The 22858-nt window shown below is 39.4% G+C and overlaps 1 protein-coding gene across 14 annotated transcripts in view; it reads right to left on the minus strand.

Annotated features, from left to right (window-relative positions):
• LOC139809751 (protein muscleblind) overlaps positions 1-22858 on the minus strand; it is a 404286-nt gene that overhangs the window by 165947 nt on the left and 215481 nt on the right. Inside the window, exon 3 of one of the 14 annotated variants that reach the window (XM_071772906.1) lies at positions 9830-9979. The exons of the other annotated variants lie outside the window; for them this stretch is intronic. Coding sequence (XP_071629007.1) covers positions 9845-9979 — 135 coding nt within the window. The 3' untranslated portion in view covers positions 9830-9844. Of the gene's footprint in view, positions 1-9829; positions 9980-22858 lie in introns of those variants that run through there. 14 annotated transcript variants of the gene reach the window in all.

A 22858-nucleotide genomic window follows, 5' to 3' on the forward strand; every position in this document is an offset into this window, starting at 1 on the left:
TTTTTTTTTTTTTTAGGATGAACTGGAGATCCGGAATCGTGGGTACCGTTTTTTTACACAGCTGTCGTCGGGGCGCTCTACAGCGGATTCTTGGCCATATATCAACTTGGAAAAATTTCTAAACACTCTTCAAATATCAATAAATATGATGTAAAAGTTTCAAAAAAGTGTACTCTTATGATTCCTTACAAAAAATTCCCCCAAAAAACAGCCTCTTGACCAGACGACCCCTTAAGGAGATTAAGAATGTGTAAAGCGAAGCAAAAAGTACAATTTAATTCTCAACTATTATATGTTATATATAAAATTGGATACATACACAAAAAAGAAAAGTATCTTTTTTTAAATATTTTATGTCTATATGTAAAAAATTAAAAGAAAGCAAGAAATATATACGATTACGTCTCATTTTCTATTCTAATTTTTAATTGAAGTATTTTTGTCGTTATTGCTACACTATAATTTTTTATCAATATGTAAAAACGTGAGTTTACGACATTCTTGAGCATACTATAATATAATCGTAAGTGAGATCGCAAATGCGCGAGGAACGAGTACATTTAAGGGTTTAAATTACTAATCTATGTAATATTCATGTACGCGACGCGCACACATAGGCAGAAGTAAATTCAACTAATTTATATATACGCACTCTCTCTCTCTCTCTCTCTTTCTCTCGGCGCGTATGGCGACGAAGAGGGTGGAAAACGAGAGGGACGAGAAGGTTAGAGAGGAGAAAACAGAAGTGAGGGCGGACGGCGAGGAGGATGGGTGTGCAGTTAATCTTCCTGGTCCACTAGACGGCAGGAGAATCCGGCAATTAGTTCGTATCCACTGCATTGTCTTCCGCCGCTCTCATCCTCACTAATACTTCATACACGCTCTTCCGGTCGAAATCTCCCGACAGGGTGTGCGTCCCGCACAGAAGGCGGCTAATGTCTTTCTGACTGTATGTAATTAACAACGAACACCCTCGACGACGGTCACCCTGTTTCTCAAAGCCTTCCTAAATTTCGCAATCGTCATTTTGTGACATGAGTTGACATTTAAATTAATTCTCGAAGAAACGACGCAGATGTAAGAGGAGCTACAGCGAAGAAATTTCAGAGAAAAGTAACAAAAGAAGATAAATGATTGCGCGCTGCAATATGTATTGAAAATAAACAGATACATAAATTTGTAAAATATTGCAAATTTAATTTCAGATCTAATTTAACGCAAATAAGAAAGACACGCGTAAGAATCGCAGCGCTACGTGCCGAAAAGTAGGACGAAATTAATCGACCAGAAGGAAAACAATTAACGTTTCAACGAGCCAAGAGAACAAAATTATTCTACTTCACCTCGAGTAAAGCGAAAAGATCGGAGAAACGAAGCACCGTGGTAAAAAAAGAAGAGGAGGGGAGGGGAGGGGATGAGGCATCGACTCCAACATGTCACGAGTTTTATTTTATTCCTATAAAATATTCAGGACGAACGATATTGCTGGCGCGTGCATTTGGCGCGAGACACAACCACGCGTCTCTTGATCAGCGGCCGAGAGTCCTAGTAAAGTACATCTCAATACCACGCTGCAGAGATGCAGGCTCCTACGACTAGCGACTGTGCATTGAAGTGTGCAAACGTGCGTTGCTCGTTTTTTCGCCCCATCACCGGCGCGTCGGCCCCCACCCGTCCCTCGTAGCGTCTCTATTTTTTTTGTCCGACCCTGTGAAAGATGATAGCGCTGAAAACGGAATGCCATTAGCATTTCTCATTTCTGCTTTTTGCCGCCCCTTATCTTGCCAACGGGAGCGACCGCGCTATCGTCGCCCGCTGCGGATTCCGCGGCACGTTCGGCAACGCGGAATATTCGCGGAGGAAATATACATATATACTATACCCCCGTCGCCGTGTCGCCGTGTCGCGTCGCACCGAGTACTCGATTTTTCCGAGTGTCCTCTCTGTTTCTCTTTCTCTCTCGTTGCCTCGCGGCAAGAATTATTCGGTGCCGAAACGTGACGCGTCGCGCGTAATTACGAGAAACACGCCACTGGAATTACAATCACGTCCCTGTACCACCGTTATTCCTCTCTGCAATTGAACTTATCGTACTTTTACGCAGATAATAAAATCACCACAGATTTTGTATATCGATGTAATTATCTGATCTGTGACACCATTCTTTCACAGATTTGCATATTTAATCCCCCCCCCCCGGTCTTTACGCTCGCGCGCTATATTTGCATTGGCTGAATTCGCTATAAAATACTACAAACGTATAAGATAATAAATATTCGCGCACCATACAACTACCGAAATCGTTCCACATATTTCCATTTAATGCAATATCTTCATATTATATTGTAGAAATAAACCCATTGACGCTACATATATGATATATTAAATACAGATATAAATTTAATAAATATAACAATAAATAAAGCAATAAATATTATCTCTCGCAATCATTACAGTCTGCCCAATTTAGTCATAACAGTATTGACATTATTATTATCGCAAAACAAACAGGCGTGATTTATATTATAAGCTATATAACACATTTTTACCAACAGATTGTACACGCGAAGCTCGTTATCACTCTGTATTGTAACTTCCTGAGTGCGCAAAGTCGCACGCGCGACGGAGAATGAGAGAATTGATAAAACCGCGCGAATGCGAATCTCCTTTCGAGCTTTCACGAAGGAACAACTAGCGAATTCGGTTTCTGTATTGTCGAAGTGCGCACGGCTGCAAGACGAATCCCTCTTTCGGAATTATTCATTATTCCACTCTCCGATGTACCGCCCCTCCGTCCCCACGCCGTCCCGGCACTTTACGTCCACCCACCCAACGGTCCTCTTCCGCAGCCATTTTGCGACTCTGCCTTCTCAACTTCATCTACTCGAACCCGGCGCGACTGCTGAAAGTTACATCGAGAAAGAAAGAGAGAGAGAGAGCGCGCGGAAGGGGAATGGGACTCTCGTCGGCACAAAAATTGAATAGTTAAAAATTCATTAAAAATCCAGACTCACGCCCACGGAAATGGAGACGAGTCATCCGGCGACGCGTTTCAGCAGAAACCTGCATAACAAAAGATGCTCCTCTAAATAGTGCAGTGTCGTGCATAACATAATATAGAAATTACGACTGCTGGCCAACAAATAAGAGGAATTTATTGACGACCGTAAAAAAAACTAGAATTAAATTTTCATGCAAAGAAAAACGTAAATTGCGAAAATCCTAAAGAGCTTACACATTTAAACGCGTTCAGAAGCTTGAAAAGATGTAGAATATGTACTATGCACGCATATGGACAATTCCTTTTTTTAATAACAAATAACATTACACGAAAAAATTGTTTGTTAATCAAAAATTATCTTTTAACTGTGTACGTACATAAAAATTTTTAGATTAAAATGTAATAAGAATTATAATATATTTTTTTATTACATTATACATATTTTATATTTCTCTTAAAAAGAGCCTTTTTTTAGCCTAGCTCATAAGTCTTTTTTAAACTATTTTTCGATGACGGTATCAAAATTTGAATTAAACAAACAAACATAGGAATTGAGCAGTTGCTGTATCAATTTTGAAGGACATAAAGAGTCATAACTATTGAGGCTTGCAAATATCACCGCGACCAGGACAAACGGCCACCGTAGGTAGACGACGGATTTCATTGTCCGGGTATAACGAACGACCGTCGCTCGTCACATTCGGTCGGCCGTTTTTGGGACAAAAAGTTTTTACGATCTATTTGCACGTATGCGATATGACGTACGCATACACCATTCTATATGCGAGAGTACGCGAGAGCCGCCCCACGTATGGGAATAGAAATGAAACGGTCGCGACAAAGCTGACGAAAACGTCGACACCGTCAACTTACCCTTATGGCCATTTGGTGTCACTTATAAATGATCGACACCGAACTGATTAAATAAAAACTGTTTCAATATCGGCGCATCGATAAATGCGCGATTATTATTATTCGTTCTGCGCAAAATTAATTTATGTTTAATGTTAAAAATTAATGATAAAAATTTCTAAGTTGGTCAAATTTAATTGTTATCCATAGCTAACGCAATATTCAGTGATAACGAAATAGTCTGTATACCGATAAATTGCTTATCGTTCGACGATAAAAAGAAATTTTAGAAGTACGATGTTTTGCGCGCAAGACGCTGAGCTAGGCTCCGACAGAGATATCGGCGGAAGGAAGCATCAAAACTGGTAAAGATCCAAAGATACACGACCGAACGCGAGTAAATAAACCTACACGGATCGACAGATAGATGAAGATAAATACAGATAGAAAGATAGATAGGCAGGAGGATGGAAAGACAAATAGATACATCCATCTTTATTTCGCGCCAGAGAGCGGCGCGCGGTGTCCGGACCCGGACACGTGGGAATACTATCGCGCCGGAAGCCACGTTTCCATTGCCGCCAAAAATCTCGGCGTGTTGCACGTGCAGAAAAGAACAGTTCAAATCACAGCTCGAACACAGTGTTAGAGTGAGAAATCAGAGGAACCCGGACGTAACCGGTTCGGTGCACTCGGCACAGATTGAGAGCCTGAGGCAACTTTCGTAGATCCCAAGGTCGACAAGGCGAGTATAGCAGTCCTCCCAGACTATTGACATCATCCTCGTCCTCGTCCTCGTCCTCGTCTTCGTCTTCGTCATCATCGTCGACGGTGTTATAGCAAGCAAACAAAATGTCGTGGTATTACGGGACATAGGATTCGAGGCTAGGGGTCCCAAACCAGGAAAACCTGGAGCAAGTACTCGAGCAAACAATGACGGCGAAGCAGTATTGTTCTCCAAGTAATTGAATCCAGCCTACCATCCCTTCGGCCATCCGATGCTCGGCCGACTCCGTCGAGTTCTACTCTCCACTTCGTTGCATTTTCTCTCTTTCTCTCGGTTCCGTCCCGCTCTGTTCCCCGTCGCCTTGCAGCCCCTTTGTCAGAGTCATCGCGCCCCGCGCCAACCATTCTGTCCTTCTGCTAAATCCCGACGATTTCGCGAAATCTTCTTTTTCCATCTCGTCAGAAAATACATCGAGAAAATACGCCGAGAGATCTCTTCATCGCACACGATCATTAGATTAAAAAAAAATTTGACCATTGTTAATACTTTGTTAATGCGTATGCAAACGTTCATTGAGCATTTTTCTAATCTCTTTATCAACGTGAGAAAAATTTAAACATATACATATGTAGACATTTATATAGAGTACAAGATATACTAATTAATAATTTCAAGAGTCATGTAAATTAGATAGTTGCGAGATAATTACTGACATTAATTATGCTTGAATAAGCATCTCCCAGTGGCTACAAGCGAGTAACCACATCAGTGTCACTAAATTGGAGTCAGTTATTCAGTTAATCATAATGAATATATACAACAATAAACAAAGCTTAGAAATCATCTTCGCTGACGTAGAATTTTTGTCTGAAAATTGCGACGATCACGAAAGTTACAGTAATCACCCTATGTATGCAGATTTTTCTTCATCTGAAAAAAATCCTGTATCTATTCCAGTCACGTCCGGTTCTTGGAAGATTCTTTTAGGTCGTTTAATATATTAATGGACGCTCGTTATGCGAAATGGAATTTGTTCCGAATAGACCGGAAATTCCGGGGCGATAAAAGTAAATGATGAACGCGTCCCCGCTCGCGGAAACGCGAATGAAGCGACGTGATAAACGTGTTCAATATGCGAAAAAAGACGCGACCGCCCCCGACATGGTATCCATATAAAATAATGGTACCATGCATAGCGGACGTTAACCCGGCGCATTGCCGCGGTCCAATGTCGTAAACAGATATTGATATTGCTGTCATATTTGCACGCGCGATGGACGGTTTCTCTAATATTCCTGGTGACCAGATGCACGTGCGGGACAAGAGTGCCTCAAAACATTTACTAAGTACTTATCATGGGCATACAATCGCATCTACTCTCATTTAAGCGTACAATTTCGATGCATTCTACAATTCTTTCGACACGTGTGTTTGCCTGGGAAATTTTGCCGGTAAAAGTGATTGTATTGACAATGCCAATACAAAATAGTGTTGAAATTGTCATCCATATAAATGTTACTTAATTTTGAAGTAAAAATAAATTAAACTGAATTAAGTTAAATTACCGATGTTTATGTAGGTAATATATCAAATAAGTTTGTAAGTCACAGTAAATATCTTTTTACAAATGAATACAGTTATATTGTTATAGAAAACAATATAATATAAGCAATTTTCACCTAGTCCCAATAGTCAATAGTCACCAAGCAAAGCTTTGTAACTATTGACTATTATTATCAAAAACAAATGGTATTTCGTCGGATTTCTCTGCTTCGCAACCTGGTTATGATCGAAAAAATTTTTGCTTGGCACACACACGCACACACATGCACTTCTACAATATCCTGTATATAGATTTACACGACACGTCAATTCCTTGCGTCCACGCAAGCGAACGTAGCGGAGAGACCTAAAACCCATCGGGTTGAGTTTATTGTGCATCGAGGGTTCCTGCGAACCGACAGTCGGTCCTTTGCTTACCGAAGGCGTGTGTAACGTCGCATATAGACGTTCTTTTGTTTGCTCGAGATGAACACGGCACTATGCAAAAGAGGGGAGAGCGAGTTTGCATTCGGTGGACTATCGAATTACAACGCGCTGTCCGCGCCGCTACTCAGCTACTCGCTACGAGTTCCACTAACAACTGCAGTCGCAGAAGCTACGTCACACCCATTGTTGGAAAACGGACGTAACTACACGTGAAATCGTCTTTGGGGGGAGGGGGCCAATGTACCTTCGATTACATATGCTTATGACCAATGTCGCGCACACGCGGCACGTGGTCTCCCATCGTAAACCGCTGTCACATACATGCGGTACAAGTTATCACTGAATTAAACGGTCAGATCCTTTAATTCGGCGTGTAAATTCGCTTAAACGTAGCAGGCAATTTATCAGCGGATTTAACACTAACGTAATATTTGACATTAGTTTACTTTCCGTAAAATTTATATTCTCCTCTTTAAGAAGTTTGTTTAACGGATAAATATTAGTAATATGGTTGAAATATTTTTATGTTTTATGAATATATACGTTTATCCCTAATATAAACAATAAAATAAAGTAGCATATCGATGATCGAGCGCAGCGTTCTTTTGGTATACAATTTTTACTTTGTTATTTTTATTTATTTTTCTATAAACTCCCTTCCATCAATTAAAAGATATTAAAATTTACTTTCGTATAAAAGCATTTAAAATTATGAAGAGTCTAAATTCCGGTAAACTTTTCAACTACAAATTCAAACTATCTACCCCAGTGGATTAGTATCCCGCTGAATTCTAGAGACTGAAAAATACTGGTCCGCTCCCGTCGCGCCGAGCACTTTGCACGCCAGTTCGAGTTTTACTCGCAATTACGAGTCGGCTACGGACACATCGTTGAAAGCGGACAGTCCGGCCCCGCTCGTTTACTTCGTTTATTTACCGAGGTACTCGCGACTTGAGCTTTACTCGAGTAATTAGACTCGAAGCGCAGTGCTGTCTTCGAAAGCGAACGAAATGTCGGGTCTGTCCCCAAAGCTCTATATCTCTATCTCTCATCGTCTTCTTCCCTCTATCTCTTTCTCTCGCGCATTTATTCCCCATACGTTACAATCCTTCCACTCCATACTCGCCGGAGAGTTCACTTACAATCAGGATAGAAGCTTCCGAGATAACGTTGTAGGAACAGACGGAAAGACCGTGTGTGCCAACGCGTCGTCGTCGCCGCCGTCCGGTCTGTCGCGGATTTACTGCGTCGGGTTACCTACCGTCTGCTAGCGCGTCGTCGTCGTATCCGCTTAAAATTAAAGCCGAAGCGCGGAATTACCGCGTGGAGAATAAACGAGGCGCGAGCGAAAGAATTTCAAATGGCAAATGGCAAGTGCGCACGTCGCCGCGCAGTCTGCGTCTCGGAGTACGAGAGCCGACATGAGCAAGTTCGCGCGCCGTGCCGCATCGATGCGCGCGTATACGTAACTTCTGCATGCCGCGGAATTCCGCCCGAAACTATGGCAGATGTTCGAAAGCGTATCCGGCGGCGTTTTTGCTTGGCCGATAGGATTTACACTTCAGCAGTAATGGCTGATTGCACCTACATCGCTTACGGCGGCTTCAAGCGCGAAACGAATAGCGTGGCATGCCAAATGAAAAGTTGCTCGCTTGTTCTCCCTTTTTCAAAGGCAAATTTGTGTTCTGCCAAATGTTCGTGCAGTTGTAAACATTTTGAGCGAGAATGTAGATAAGAGTGCAAGTGCAAAACAAATAAGAATATATCTGGAATATCAAGTTAATATAAATTTGTAATTTCGCGTTATCACATTATTTCTATGTTACTAAATTTCTTTAAAATATTGCATCAAATAATGGTTGTAAACTTGCTAAAATAAATTCAAAATATCAATAAATAATGAAAAAGTTATTAATATTTTTTAATAATAAAAAATGTTTTTATTATTTTTTGTAAAGATATAAAGTTAAAATTATGTAGATAGTTTATATTCACCATATTAATATGATGATTAATTTAAAAATATATTAAAAAATAAGAAACGGTTCTGTCTGTGTAATTGTACTGTTCCAGAGTTAATTTTCTAATTGGTTATCAGTCTTATGCAAGTAACTTGTTCACTTATCTATCTACTTTCTTATCAGTTTCGTATAAACCTGCCATTTCAACTGTGATTAACTCAATTTTCTTATATTTGTATATATTACACAATTAGAATTATAAAAACCTGCAAAGAAAAATAATTGCTGATAGATAAGCTAATGCCAATCGTTTTATCAATAATGTCAATCCGATTAATTCTTTATTTTATCTGTATAACCTAGAGCTACAATCCAGGAAAAAGATATAGTAAATGGATTAACTCAGGATTGAAATTAAGATAAAAATGACTATATAGCATTATCGATGCACCCAAGCCGAAGAGCACTTCTTCAACGACCACAGTCCGTTCACAAGATCACAGTCTTTGCATTAAATCTTATCAATTAATAATAATAACTTTTAAAAAACTTCGGTCTTTACCGAACGATCTTCATCTATTTTCATGCGCGAGATGGAACTATTTTTAAAATGTTTGTTTTAAAATTTGTTTTTAAGTTTTTAAAGAAAATCAAACATTCTGCCCTATATTAGTGTCAGAATTTCGAGATACATCGATGAACGATATTCAGGATTTTTCGTGGAAAAATGCGGCGCGCCGACATGTCGCCGATTAATCTATTTCGTTCGTCCGTCTTGCTAATCCGCTCCCGTTTTCGCTTGCATGCCTCCGTCGATAGCGGAGATGCAAATTTAGAAAATACTCGGCGACGTCGTGTCTAGTAGCTTCGACGCACGCGACCTTTACATACTGTTGTAATAGGCACCGCGTAGTCGTAGACGGATATTTTTGTAATTGAAAATGATCGATCGTGGCGTCCACGAGTCCCGCGATACCGAGTAATAAGATTACCTATATACTTAAAACGGCGAGTTATGTTTAAGCAAACAAATCGTCCAGAAATCAGAATTCTCACAGATTTATATAATTGTTAAATCAACTAATTAGTGAGAAATAAAGCGTACATAACATTTGGTAGTATAAAAATATTTTTATAAAGCAATATATTATACATATGATAACAGCGCGTGGTAAAAGTCGCGAATTAGGAAAATAAATTAAGATATTTATAAATCAAGAAAAATTGAATATTAGTGTAAAGTTATAAGTTTGCAAACATTTATAGTTAAAAAAATGATATAAAATGTACAACTTATTATTAGTTCCATCATAATTATGAACTGCAATGATATAAATCTTGTATCAAATTGCAATTTTTTGATGTGACTATAGAAATATATATAAGTAATTTACTCACTCTGTGTTGTCGACTGATGTAGGAGGGCAACGTGAAAACATTGTTACGTACCTGAAACAAGAAATAACAAGTCAGTATCAGTCATCAAGCGATTCGGACGTTTTTATTACCCCCTTCGCGTGTTTCATTTTGCCGGACAATCGCGACCCCAATGAAACTTATGGCCGACGGCGATAAAACTATATAGCGCTTCAACGCGACTCTACAACACTCTATAAAAGCGCGCCCAGTAAGGTCACGTATTTAATAACGCCATACATTGGGCGCACGCAGATAAATTGGATACGGCACGTATCAAGATTTACGCTCTTAACCATCACCGCTGCGGGGCCATGGCCTTTGATTCTCAATAAGACATTTTTTTTGTTCCATTTTCGTGAATTGGGCTCCACTCCTGGATGGAGTTGATTGAAATGGAAGTGATAAAACGTGACACTACGTGGCTTTAATCGATGTGCCATTGACCAATGTCATTTGACATTTTTTCTTTTTTATGCGGTGCAGTATACATTCTGATTTTTATCAATGTAGATCAGATTATATAGAATATAAACTTTGCAAGATTAAAAATACGAAAAAGTTCAAAGTAAAAACATAATAAAAAAAATGCCTAAGAATTTATTTAGCTAAAGCTATAGTACAGGAAAGAATAAAAATATGTATTAAAATGCATCATTTGGTCGCTTTCTCATTGCTCGATTTCTTATTCAATTATTTTCCTACGAGATCAAAAAAGAGAGTAACTATATATCGTTATATTGCATGAATAAACGGAAAAAAATAGTCGGTTGTATCATAAATTGAATTCGGATATTGGTTGACGCAGCATGCACATGCAGTTACATCAAATCGCATATTTAATTCCGATAGGAATATAAGCTGCGCATCAAAGGAACCTTTGAGCATCAAAGGACATCTCCGGGAGAAGAGCCAAGCATCGGCTGTCGCGATCTAGTTTACATTCAAGCAACCTCCGGCTCTCGAAGATGGAGCCAAGGAAAATTGTCGGTAGAATAGACGCAATATCATTGGGGAGAAACGATCTGGAATCTTTGTGAAACATTCTAAATGTAAAAATGTTTTCTCAAAATTCATAATTTGCGTAAATTGAAAATAAAAAGGATCTGTTCTTAATGTAGAGTAAAAAGAACACTTAACAAACATCATTGAATTCTCAATTGTAAAGAGTCAAATTTAAACTCAAAGACACTTGTAGAGTATCGCATGGACAATTTGTTTCTGCTTTGTTACTGCAGTATTCTTTAATTATTTTACAATCCTCATATAAAGATATGTATATTCTTGTATTGTAATATAAAGATACATGAAGAATAGTTAAATTTCAAGATGCTTTTTTAATTCACTAATATTTCCTTTTCTTAATTTAAATCTTAAATCCATTAACAATATAATACCGCTTATGTTTGTAATTAAATTACCGCTATCGTAATAGACATTTCATCAAATTCAACCATATCTTAATTAAAGCGTTTAAATCTAAGAACAAAAGAATCTATTTCTTAAATGAGTCATTTCAAAGTTTATATGCATGGGTATCTACAATTAGGCTTTAACCGGGAGCCGCCACGTAAGTGGATTTATGTCGGAAAGGGTCCCGAAACGCACACACACGATGTAGCGGAGTATGAGGAAACGTTACGTACTTATAGTTATCAAAGGTTTGCAAGGGCAGCAGTACCCTCCTCCGCTAAGTTTCCTCTGAGGTCTTAAAGGTGTCCCGCGCGCTGCACGCGAATTTCTCAAGTTATGATTTAGTATCCGGTAGATGGTCTGAGGTGAGATCAGAGGGATACGTCTCAAGGAACACGCTTACGAGAGAAAGAGAGAACAAAAGTAGAGAAGCGGTTATAGTCAACGCAGAAATACAGGATGCCTCAATCGTATTTTTATCTACAGAATCATTTCTAGAAGAGTCTGTAGTACAAATAATGAGAGGCAGGAAGAACCATCTTGTTTAATAATAAAATAATATTCACGACTAGTTTATAAAATGCAATTTACTTATATCGTTGTTACAAAATTCATTAGCATAAACAAATGCGCTCGTTCACAGACACCCATTGTAATAACGCAGACGGGAAGAAACATGAAGCAAAGGTGGCTATACATCCTGTCGGAAAAAAGCGCAAAAGAAGGATGAACGAAAGGTGAGGTAGAAAAGAAGAGCGAGAGCGAGAGCGAGAGCATATATGATACAATAAAAAAAAAGAGTATAAAGAAAGAGAGACAGCAAATCGTACAGAGAGAGAAGTATAAGTGGCGGCCGGACGGGAGAAGAAGCAGACGGTGGTATCGCGGTAAAGAGGTAGGGAAGAGAGGAAGAGAGGGATGAGAACAGAGACCGGAAGAAAAGGAGCAGGTAGAGAAGGGAGGATGCGAGGTCGAGAGGAGGAGTAACTTCCTAACAAGGCGGTTAGTTGCGGCTTAGCAACGCTATGAACGCGAAATATTGCGAGCCGGCGGGTTTCCTCGTTCTGGTTCCCTCCTCCCTCTTCGCACCACCTCGCCGGCCTGCTTACTCCGGCTGTCTGTGTGCCGTATGGTCGTCTAATGCCGAAGTACTGGCCGGATGCGGCAAAATTTCGATATGCCGATAATCGATTCTCTACCGGCGCGAGACGCAAACGGTCTCCCACGTAGCGGCTAATGTCCACGATGGATATGAATAACGGAATACCAGCAATATCAAAGAATTCATTTCTCTACGCTATGTACACGGCAAATGTATCTTACGCCAATTGCGCTGCGGTTCTATTATCACAAAAACGTAGAAATTATTTTCACGCGTTTATGAAGTATAGACTTAAATTCACTGAAACTGATTCCGAAGAAAGTCTCAATTTGTAGTCAGCCAATTTGAACGGTGGACATTTTTTTCTTTAGTTTTTTAAACTTAAGGAAAGTAAGAAACAAAACAAAAGTAGGAATTAAACTATAATATTTTGCTAAATTGCTGCCAACTCGCAGTCATTCCAAAAGTTAAAAAACGAAATGATCGTGCAGATTTTTCGCCGACACCTGCAATTCTGCATCGTAATTATCCGCGCATGGTTGGTTGCTGCGAACGCAAGCAGGTTCCCCATGAAATCGCGGCTAGTCGACAACTGACACATGAAAATTTCATAAGATTGAGCGAAATTGTTCTGGCTTTATGCGTTTTGTTTTGCGTCGCGGTAAATAAAAGTTTTAGCATCTCGTATAATGTCCAGGAAAGTTAAGACTATTCTAAATATAATAATAATATAGCATTGTCTATATTACTAATTTGTATATAATGTTAATAACGTCAGCAAAATATATCCTTTCAAAAGGAAATAGTTTTATCCATAAGGCCGTCAAGTTCTTGCGTAATTCCAAAATTTACTTTCTGTTCAAAGCGAAAATAACTTTGTTAATGCAAAACAACACTATATTTTATAGCAGCAATAACTTTTAAGGACGAGTGAATATAGGAATTATGCGACCAACCAGTTCAATTTTTAGTTTGTCGGAGTATTTCCACAAGCCGCAAACCGTCGAGCTCATCTTAATTAGAACGTAATTTGTCAGCGGAGATCTTAGCGTTGAGATCAAAGGGTATAATGAAGGGCATTGGAAGTTTCCGCACGAAACACAACTTCTTTGAGAAAGTTTCGCGAGTGATTCGATTAAATCCAAACGGCATGCGCCCTCTTTGACGTCACGATCTAATTATTTCCGACTGTCGTTGTAATCGGTACAACGATTGAGAGTGGAAGCGGAAACTTGTCTGTCTTCATTCAGCGCGCCTAAATATGTTACCCTATAGCGTGCCTGTTGCACTGCGATTTGCATAGATGCAGCAAGTTGAAGCTGCCAGCTGCATCGAAATCCCGTCATTTTCTTCTTCGATTATAATTTTCATCCCTTCAGTTTTAAGCTTGACTCAAACATGAAATTACCAGAGTGTGTATACTGTGTGTGCTAGAGTGCCTTGTGTGAAAATAATAATTTTGATCTTAATAGAACATTTATGGATAGACATTTATTTAGCATTCATAGATACTCATCTTACTAATTGTAAGTTAAAAATATTAATTCTTTGCTTACGTATAATAATTTAAAACGCTATTCGCATAAATGTCACTGGTCACAAATCGTGGAAACGAAGATAAAATTATATGCGCAAAATAATTAATAATATATCGCTTATCTCTCAATAACGAAAAAATCGCATAAACTTTAGATACTCAATAAAAATGTCATGACCAAACGACAGGATTAATAATCGTCCATCACGATCTATTAAAGCTGTAAATCGCTACATCGTATAGATATCCGAATAGGAAATCACGGGGCGAACGATGGAAACGATTGATTTAATCGGCCATTTAGTTTCGCCGAGAGAATCAGCCGGCGTGTGTGCACAACCATCGTACATGTCCACTCGCGTTCCGCTGGGGGATGGATATAATTTTTATTTATTTACACAAAGGTCGGCTATCGCCCTTAGCCTCCGCGCGTCGGATCGCAATAGAGCGGCTGGTTTATATTTTATTCATCCCCTATTGAATTCGGGCTCAATCTTACGAAAGTGTCTCTACCACGGCCACCACCCGGTCCTCGTGCTCTCTTTGCTGTGTGTCTCTTCTGACTCGGATCAGGGTCCTCCCCCCCTCCCACTCCCCTTTTCCGTCGCTTCAGCTTCTCTACGTGGTAGGTATTCCAATCTCACTATGCTCCGCCAGACCTCCTTCGTTTCCTTCTTCTCCTTCTTCGAGAGCACCACCTTCCTCGTTCCCTACTCGCTTTCCGCTTGTCCTCCTCTCGAAGACCACCCGGGGCTTTAGGTTCTCTTTAAATCTGTACCACGATACAGAGACACGATACACCTTTGCGTTCTCTCTCGACTTGACAATCGTTCGTTCGCAGCCTTCGAGCAACACATGTCGTTTATCGAGAACGACTCCGTGCACGCTGAATTGCTTTTGTATGCGCGAATCCTTGGAATCAAATCACCAGCGAGCACATTCGAAGCGATCGTACATTTTAGTATATGTATATTTATATATATGAGCGGCGTGCGTATATATGACTTAAAAAATGCAATCTGTTTATGCCGAAAGCCAAAATATGTATTATGGGTGTAAAATATCAGGTTCTTAATTGCAACATGTGATTTGATAAAAAACAATAAGCGACCGTAAAAAACAATAAGCCGTTTTCTTCATAACGCACTTCAGATCGGACTCAAGTTCGGTGTAATCGTCGCGAGACTTCGTGGTAGACAATGGACGAATTCTCCTCGTCTTCCCTTCTTCTAGTTTCCGCACCGCTCTCGAATCCTTCATGCCTTGCAATTTCAGAAGTGTCGAGACAGCACTCGTACCCAGACGCTATTAAATATTGAGAAACTCCGCCCGGCGTCTTACATACGCCTCCGTATCTCTATCTGCCTGCATACGTGACAATGCGTGTAAAAGATCTCGCATAGCGAGTGCGCGTGCTATTGCATCGTTATGGCGTGAACTTCAGGTTTTTTCAAAGCAAACAAGAAACGCAACAATAATCGCATACAATATAACTGTATTATATAAAAAATAAATTAAAGTGTAAATACAATAAATGTTCGTTTAAAAGATGCCATATAAAATCATCAAGAAATAGAAACTATAATACTAAAATTTGTTATTTAAAAAACTGATCTTATTTATCCAAAAACTATTCCGCTTAACTTTATTACCCGATTGATGACAATATCACAATTTAATTACTATATTACAATGAAAGTGTATCCATCGATCAAGTTGACTGAAGAAATATATAAGACGCGATCGTTCCATTTCTTTTTAGGCTCGATTACTGCAACGGGTCATTTAGTCTCGGTCAAATCCAGTTTTTCTTTCCTTCCTAAACTTATATCGCGAAAACCTATAATCTAAAAAAAATGGCGAATAGCATACCAGATTTATTTAACCCAAAGTGCTGAATTACCGTGAATTATCTACAGAATTCCAATGTAAAACACAAGAAAAAATCTAATAAATCTCGACCCTGACAATCCAATACTTCAATGGTCCGGCTTGAGAAAGGCAGAAACTTTGCGTCGGAAGCGTCGCAAAAGCGGGTCCGTCGTAACAACAAGAAAGCCATGAGGATGAGATCGGTTTCTGCAGCGACGAGGAATCCGTGTCACGCCTTGGAACACTAAACGTGCCACACAAGATAAAACGCGGCACGAGACTTAGCCGCGTACGACGTACGTGTGTAATTGTCGATCGGACGTCTTACGACGGGGTACATCCGAGAAAAATGCGGGTCCGCCGTCGTAATTCGTCGAGTATCGAGGAAACGTTGTGTCCCAGACGCGAGGTATATCTCGAAGCGGGCTTCGATAAAGTCGGGCGTACGTGCCGCGGCCGGGGGCCGGACGAATAATCGGAGTCGTTTAGCTCTCCAACACCGGCCATCACTCGAAATTTACGATTTCGTGTTTATTCCACGGAACGTAAAGTAAAACAATCCCCGGTATAATGGCAAAATCGATTGTCCCCACCCTGTGGCCAACGTAGCGGGCATTTATTCAAAAGTAAGCATGAGATTAACGAGGAGAGATTTGCGCATTAACATTTTTACGCAATCGCGACAGTACTATAACAATAATAGTAATAAGTAGATAAAAATACACTTTTTATAATCAAAAGTACCCAAGAAGATCAAAAGAAGCATATTCATTTGAATAAATTTAAAATGACGACACAATGTTTTTACAAGAAAAAGGAGAAAAATCAAGTTTTATTCACTTAATCCGCATAATCATTCACGCGTTAAATTTGCATAAACTAGGAACAATTTCCGTGTGCAAGGTACGGTAAACAAATCGATTAAATGGAGAACTATTCTTACCGGTTTACACGAACTCGCATTACTGTTATTCTCTTCTCGCTATTGCGCAAAACCATTTTCTCTTAATGACGTGAGTTTCCTGAAAATAGGCTTTATATCACGCGCTCGTACCTCCAGTTTCCTCTCTGGTCCACATCGGTGCGATGGCACAGGCGCGTAAGTACGACGCACCTAACGACAGTGGGTACCTTTACGAGTACGGCCGGTCCTTTCGCACGCGATAATTGCAGCATATTCTCGTAATTATTCGAGTCCGAATAATTTCTCTCCACGAGTGCGAACAAAGACCGAAACGCCGCCGGATGTCCCTGTGAAACCGGCGTACAAGGTTCTTCTTTCGACTCGCCCGACTCGGAGGAAGACTCGCTTATTTGCGGTGTGCGTATCATGGCGTTGGAGCTTCGTACGCGAGAAGTGCCGAAAACACGGACGTACACACGGACGACGATGTACACCGCAATTAGCAAACAAGACTCGTGTCGATGGTATAGGAAGAGGGGAAAAGGCCGTTGCGGAAACGGAGACGAGCGAGCGAGTTAGCGAACGAGAAAGAGAAAAGAGAAAGAGAAAGAAAAAGAGAGAGAGGAAGGTAGAAGGCAGTCCAGATGAGACAAATTCCAAAAGAGATGTGCTTTTAATTATACTAACGCCCGGTGTCCGATTAAATGAACGAAGGAGCCAAACTCGCGAAGCTCGGTGCAAATTTAATTATAGAGAAGAAGAGAGCGCGGAGAGGAAGGCGAGAAAAGGAGCGAGGTGAAGAAAGGGGTACGAAATAGAAAGGAGAGACAACAAGGACAGTTAAGCTGCAGACTGTGCGTATGCCATAAAGAAAAAGAGAGAGAGAGAGAGAGAGAGAGAGAGAGAGAGAGAGAGAGAGAGAGAGAGAGAGAGAGAGAGAGAGAGAGAGAGAGAGAGAGAGAGAGAGAGAGAGAGAGAGAGAGAGAGAGAGAGAAATCTTCAAGTATTTATATGATGGCAGTTTGTTTAGGCCGCTTATTAATGGGTCGGAAGAAGGCCGTTGTAATTAAGGGAACCCGGGATTCCATCCAGTGGCACACAGAGCGTCCTTCGAGGATGCGGCTAAGCAAGTTGTCGCGTACCACCGAGAACGTCTTCCTCGGCGTCTCCGACTCTTCCGTCATCTCTTCGTTTCTTGTGTCCTCCCCCCCTATCCTTCTCTCCTTTTCCTCCACCCTCTCCCTCTCTTTATAATTTTGTTTAAGTCGGTGAGCGTCTCTTTCTCCGTCTTCGCGCAAACGTCTGAAACGTCTTTCGGCATGCAGGAAAACAAAACGTATTCAACGGATTCAACCGCCGAAGGAACCTTTATCGTCCCCATCGCCGCTGCTCCCTTCGTCGTCCGCTCATATTTGCTATTCGACGAGACGTCTTGAACAGGCTCAGGAAAAACGAGAAGCTACCGCTGCATACGCACCCATTAAATTAACGTTATGCAAATATCTCGATGTCTGAGCGCGCCTCGCGAAAGAGAACGGCAATTAGAAAATTATACTTTAATTAGGTACGAACAAGACTGCATAACTAATACGCAAAAGAGAACGGTCAAGCGACATCAGCTCAATTAGAGTTAAATTCTTAATTGTTCGAACTCGCATGCGTCTGCATGGTACTTCGAAAAACAAAACAGTACGACTGATCGAAATTAATGCTGAACTAAGTTACTATGTCAGTTAAATTATCCGAAATAAATAAAATCAATTATACATATATTATATGTAATTGTAATTACGCAATATTTTGCTTTATATTTCCTATATTATATCCTGTAATAACGCGTAATAATTACGAATGACAAGGACAAAAAAAGTAGAGAGAAATGCCGTTTTCATTTTTAACAGAAATGTAATTTGTATAGGTAATATAATTAATTAAAATGTATTTAACATTGAGAATTCAAATGTTATAAATAAACCGCCGCAAAAATTTCGTTCAGAAAGATAAATTTCTAATGTGCACCAAAAATTCTGTCCTATTATTATTTATATATTACCTAAAAAAAGGTATGTTAAATCGATACTCGCATCTCTCGAACCTTCTCGAAAGTCTCGAAGTTTATTGTTGACTCTTTTCCGCGATGCTAATTAGTTCTCTCGTTGCGCTAACTTCGTGAGCGGCTGTCATGGCATATTTTGACAGTTGTGTGTATCAGTTGTATAAAGCTAAATAGCACGCGTCTGTGATGTCTAGATAATTGAAAAAAACGCATCTATAATAATACAATCTATTTAAAACGGTAATTAGTTTCAAATAATTGAGAAAATATTTCTATTACCTGATCCTGACAGCTTATTTAAATATTTAAGTCGACGCCTCAGTGCTAATATCATATTTTCACTCAATACGAAATTTTCTCCCGTTTCCCATCCGTGCGCGTATCGCCTTTTAAACTCCCATTCCGCGGAAAAACAAAGCGTATTCAAAGCAACGTACTGTCATTTATATTCATACGACTGCACCCTTCCACGTCTCTTAAGTGTCTCGCGATGGAATAAAATAATCTCATTGTCTCTCTCAACCCCTCAAATTTTCTCTCTTTCTCTCTCATTGTCATTCCCTCCTCCTCGCCCCTTTTTCCCTTCCCCTCCTCTCTCATTCTTACGCTTTCTTTTTCGTTCGTTTTTATTTCGTCTTTCAAACAAAAAAAACAGGAGTTCATTTTATTGTCACAGGATATTCTTTCAGAATACTGTCGCTTTTACAACAAAATGATTGTAGCATGCTCAGCGCAATCAAATAAATATACCCGAGCAGGATTAACTGTGGCGACTCTCGTTATATATTTACGATTAAACAATACAGAATAACTGAAGGTTACCCTAATCTCAACCATACATTAAACGCGTTTATGGGATTGGTTTTAAATTACCTACTGTCACGAGCAAATAAATTTGTAAACGGTTTATATTTCTTTCGGTCATACATGTTTAAAGTCTTTTAAATTCATAATCGAAGAAAAAAAAAGACTAAAACAGATCTAAAAGTTTTCTCCGTCAGTAAACAAAATATGTAAGCTATGATTCACGATTAAATATCATTTAATACGATTTATAATTAACCATCAAAATCATATCGTAAAGAAAAAGAACAAAATCTGATTTGGATTTTCTTGAATAATATATTGCACTTAAGTTGCACCTGTCTCGTTCCGAAGATGTAATAATTCGAGGACGTGTAATAATCTTATAATAAATATATTATATATTAATCATGTGTTAAATTATATAAAAGCAAAATTGGGTAAATTTTTGATAACGGAATAATGTAGATATTTCGTAGAGTATTAATATTGTAAGTATAATATAAAAAATAAAACGCACATATCTGTGGTGCGGCAAAACTTTACACAAACATATTTCTCTCTCACGTGACATATTATCCAATTCCTGTTTTATCACGTAAAGATAAAAAAAAAAAAAAAGATTAGTGAGGAACTCGATTAATAAAACGCAGTCAATCGCGAATTCACGCTATTTTTTTCGTCAGCCTCCATTCGCATGTCAATCGCCAGCAAGCAAATTTCTATTTCGCGTGGAATAAAGCACGCGTTCGAAGGAAAAGCGAACTGTCATCTATATGCATACACAGCCTCGTCCTTAAGTGTCTCGCATCGGAATAAAATACTCGTGATGGTGTCTCGCTCCCACTCATCACTGGAACTGCTCTCCTCATCGTCATTCCATTCCGCAAAGAGGAGAGACAGTGAAGTGGGACGGAAGGAAGGGCTGAAAAACGGAATTCGTTTAACGGTTACCGAATACATTTCTTTCGACAGTAGACGTCAATTAACTACACCCGATTCGAACTGACGTTAAACGGGGACACACGAAGAGAGAAACGGTGAAGGGCCCAACGAAGGAAAAGGACGAATGAGCAGGGTGAAGTCCGCAGGGAGAGAGAGAGAGAGAGAGAGGCGTAGAGAGAAAAAGAGAGAGAGAGAGAGCAGAAGCAGAAAGATGAGGACGGGGAGAGGAGATGGTTTTAGTCCGTTCAATTATGTGACTCGAGTGGGAAAGGATGGCTCGCTCAACGTCACGTTTTGCTACGCCGACAGTCGAGATAGAATTTCAGCGCGAAGCGTTTATTTCGCGTCACTCGATTAATTAATCGCGCATTAAAACTCGATTGGGATCTGCATACGCAGCGCGGCGCATCGCGGTGCCACGCGATCAATGATATTTTAGGACGAAAAGCAGCGATATATCGGTGCACTAAATGCGGACAAAAGAGATCGCGTAGAAGATCGCCTGCGAGAATCGTAAGCCGTAAAGTCGGAATTATGTGCGTTACGTGCACGCAATTGCTAATTAACTGTCGTAGAGGGAATCGCAACCGGTACTTGAAGTGAATACCGCGGTCGTAATTACGCTTTAATTCGTCGAGATTATTTTAATTACATTTTCTTCTCTGCCGGGCATATACAGCATCGCGCGGGCGTAGCAATGTCCGAGCAAAAAGGCGTGTTATAAAACTGTCTCAAAAAATACTCATTAAACGTATATAAATACTATATATCAACTACTTTATACGGTACAAGCTTTTAACATTATAATATTATTAGAACAATTTTACGGCTTGCGTGATGGTAATTTCGTTAATTAATTTAAGTTTTTTTTAAATTATTTGTACTATTTGTATGCAATGACAATAATAAATGCGAATTGCAAATCGCAAATTAAAATATGAAATTTAGTGGCTATAAATTCCGAAAGGCAAATGTACCGTATATTTATTTAAATAAATGCCAAATAATCTCCATTAATTCGACAGCCGAATTACTCGAAACTCCGTGATTTTTGACGAACCAACGGCAGAATTAATCATATTCAGTGCTTGACCGAAACGTGCCGTCGCAAAATCGAGGCTGTGGCAAACGCATAAGTCATGAATATGTACACTGTAAAAAAATTGTGTAAAATTACATGTAATTTTGAGACCCACTATAATAGGTGTAAATTTCCACACATTTTTAATTTGTGTAATTGTAATACAAAATTACTTTTTCCTTCCGTACTGTAATGTTGTAAAATTACAACCATTATATTGTATAATTACAACTACTAGTGGGTCTCAAAATTACCCACTATAATAGTTGTAATTTTACAAAATTTTTTTACAGTGTACGGCATGCTGCGCGATCATAAAATTTTAACGACGCGATTCGCGAGAAAATTCAGAATACGATGATACCTCAAAAATCGCTTTTATTTAAAAACATTAAAAAAATTAAAAGCGAGAAATTGCGAAATGCATGACAGTTATACGAAGAAAATGTAAAATTGCATTTTGAAAAAGTGGATGAATAAGCGATAATATAATTTTATATTTCATCAGCACATATTATCAGAATATATTAAATTTTCAGATATCTGAAAAAATTGGGTCAGTATTTTATAATGAAGTATATTCCAATTTATTTATAACGATTTATAACAAAGTATTCATATTTTTATGATATAAAAAAAGTAGAATATACACACATAAACGCACATCTGCGATGCGATAAAAAATTCAATTTAAATATTCACTATTATATTTCAATTCTGACAGGATTACTTATCAGATATTTCTCGCAATCAAAGCATATAAGAAGAATATCATCATATTTCAAACCACCTACATGCATCGCTCGTAACGCGAATTCACACAAATTAAACCGCACTTGCTCCAAAACGCGATGCATTAATGCGCAATTAACGGAAGACGTAGTAATTGTCCGATAACGATATCTAATCTGATCAATCGTACGGACCGAAAGACGCGAGATTAACGATGCCATGCCACAAGGCTTGGCGCACGCGGTGCCGATTTAAAGCAGTCAGTATATAACGGGCATCGCCGAGCACGGATGCAGCCATCGGAGCGTGCATCCGTGGGCGCAGCGGCCACTCCCGAATACGAGTTTCAAAATGTAATCGCGAATAGTCGAATATATAGTATATGCTCCACATCGTTGTTACGTACTTTGCAGATTACCATAATCGCTCGTTAATAAATGTGACGGATCGAATTTAATTCCCTTTC

This window comes from Temnothorax longispinosus, chromosome 3, assembly GCF_030848805.1.
Source record: "Temnothorax longispinosus isolate EJ_2023e chromosome 3, Tlon_JGU_v1, whole genome shotgun sequence".
NCBI classification, from domain to species: Eukaryota; Metazoa; Arthropoda; class Insecta; order Hymenoptera; family Formicidae; genus Temnothorax; species Temnothorax longispinosus.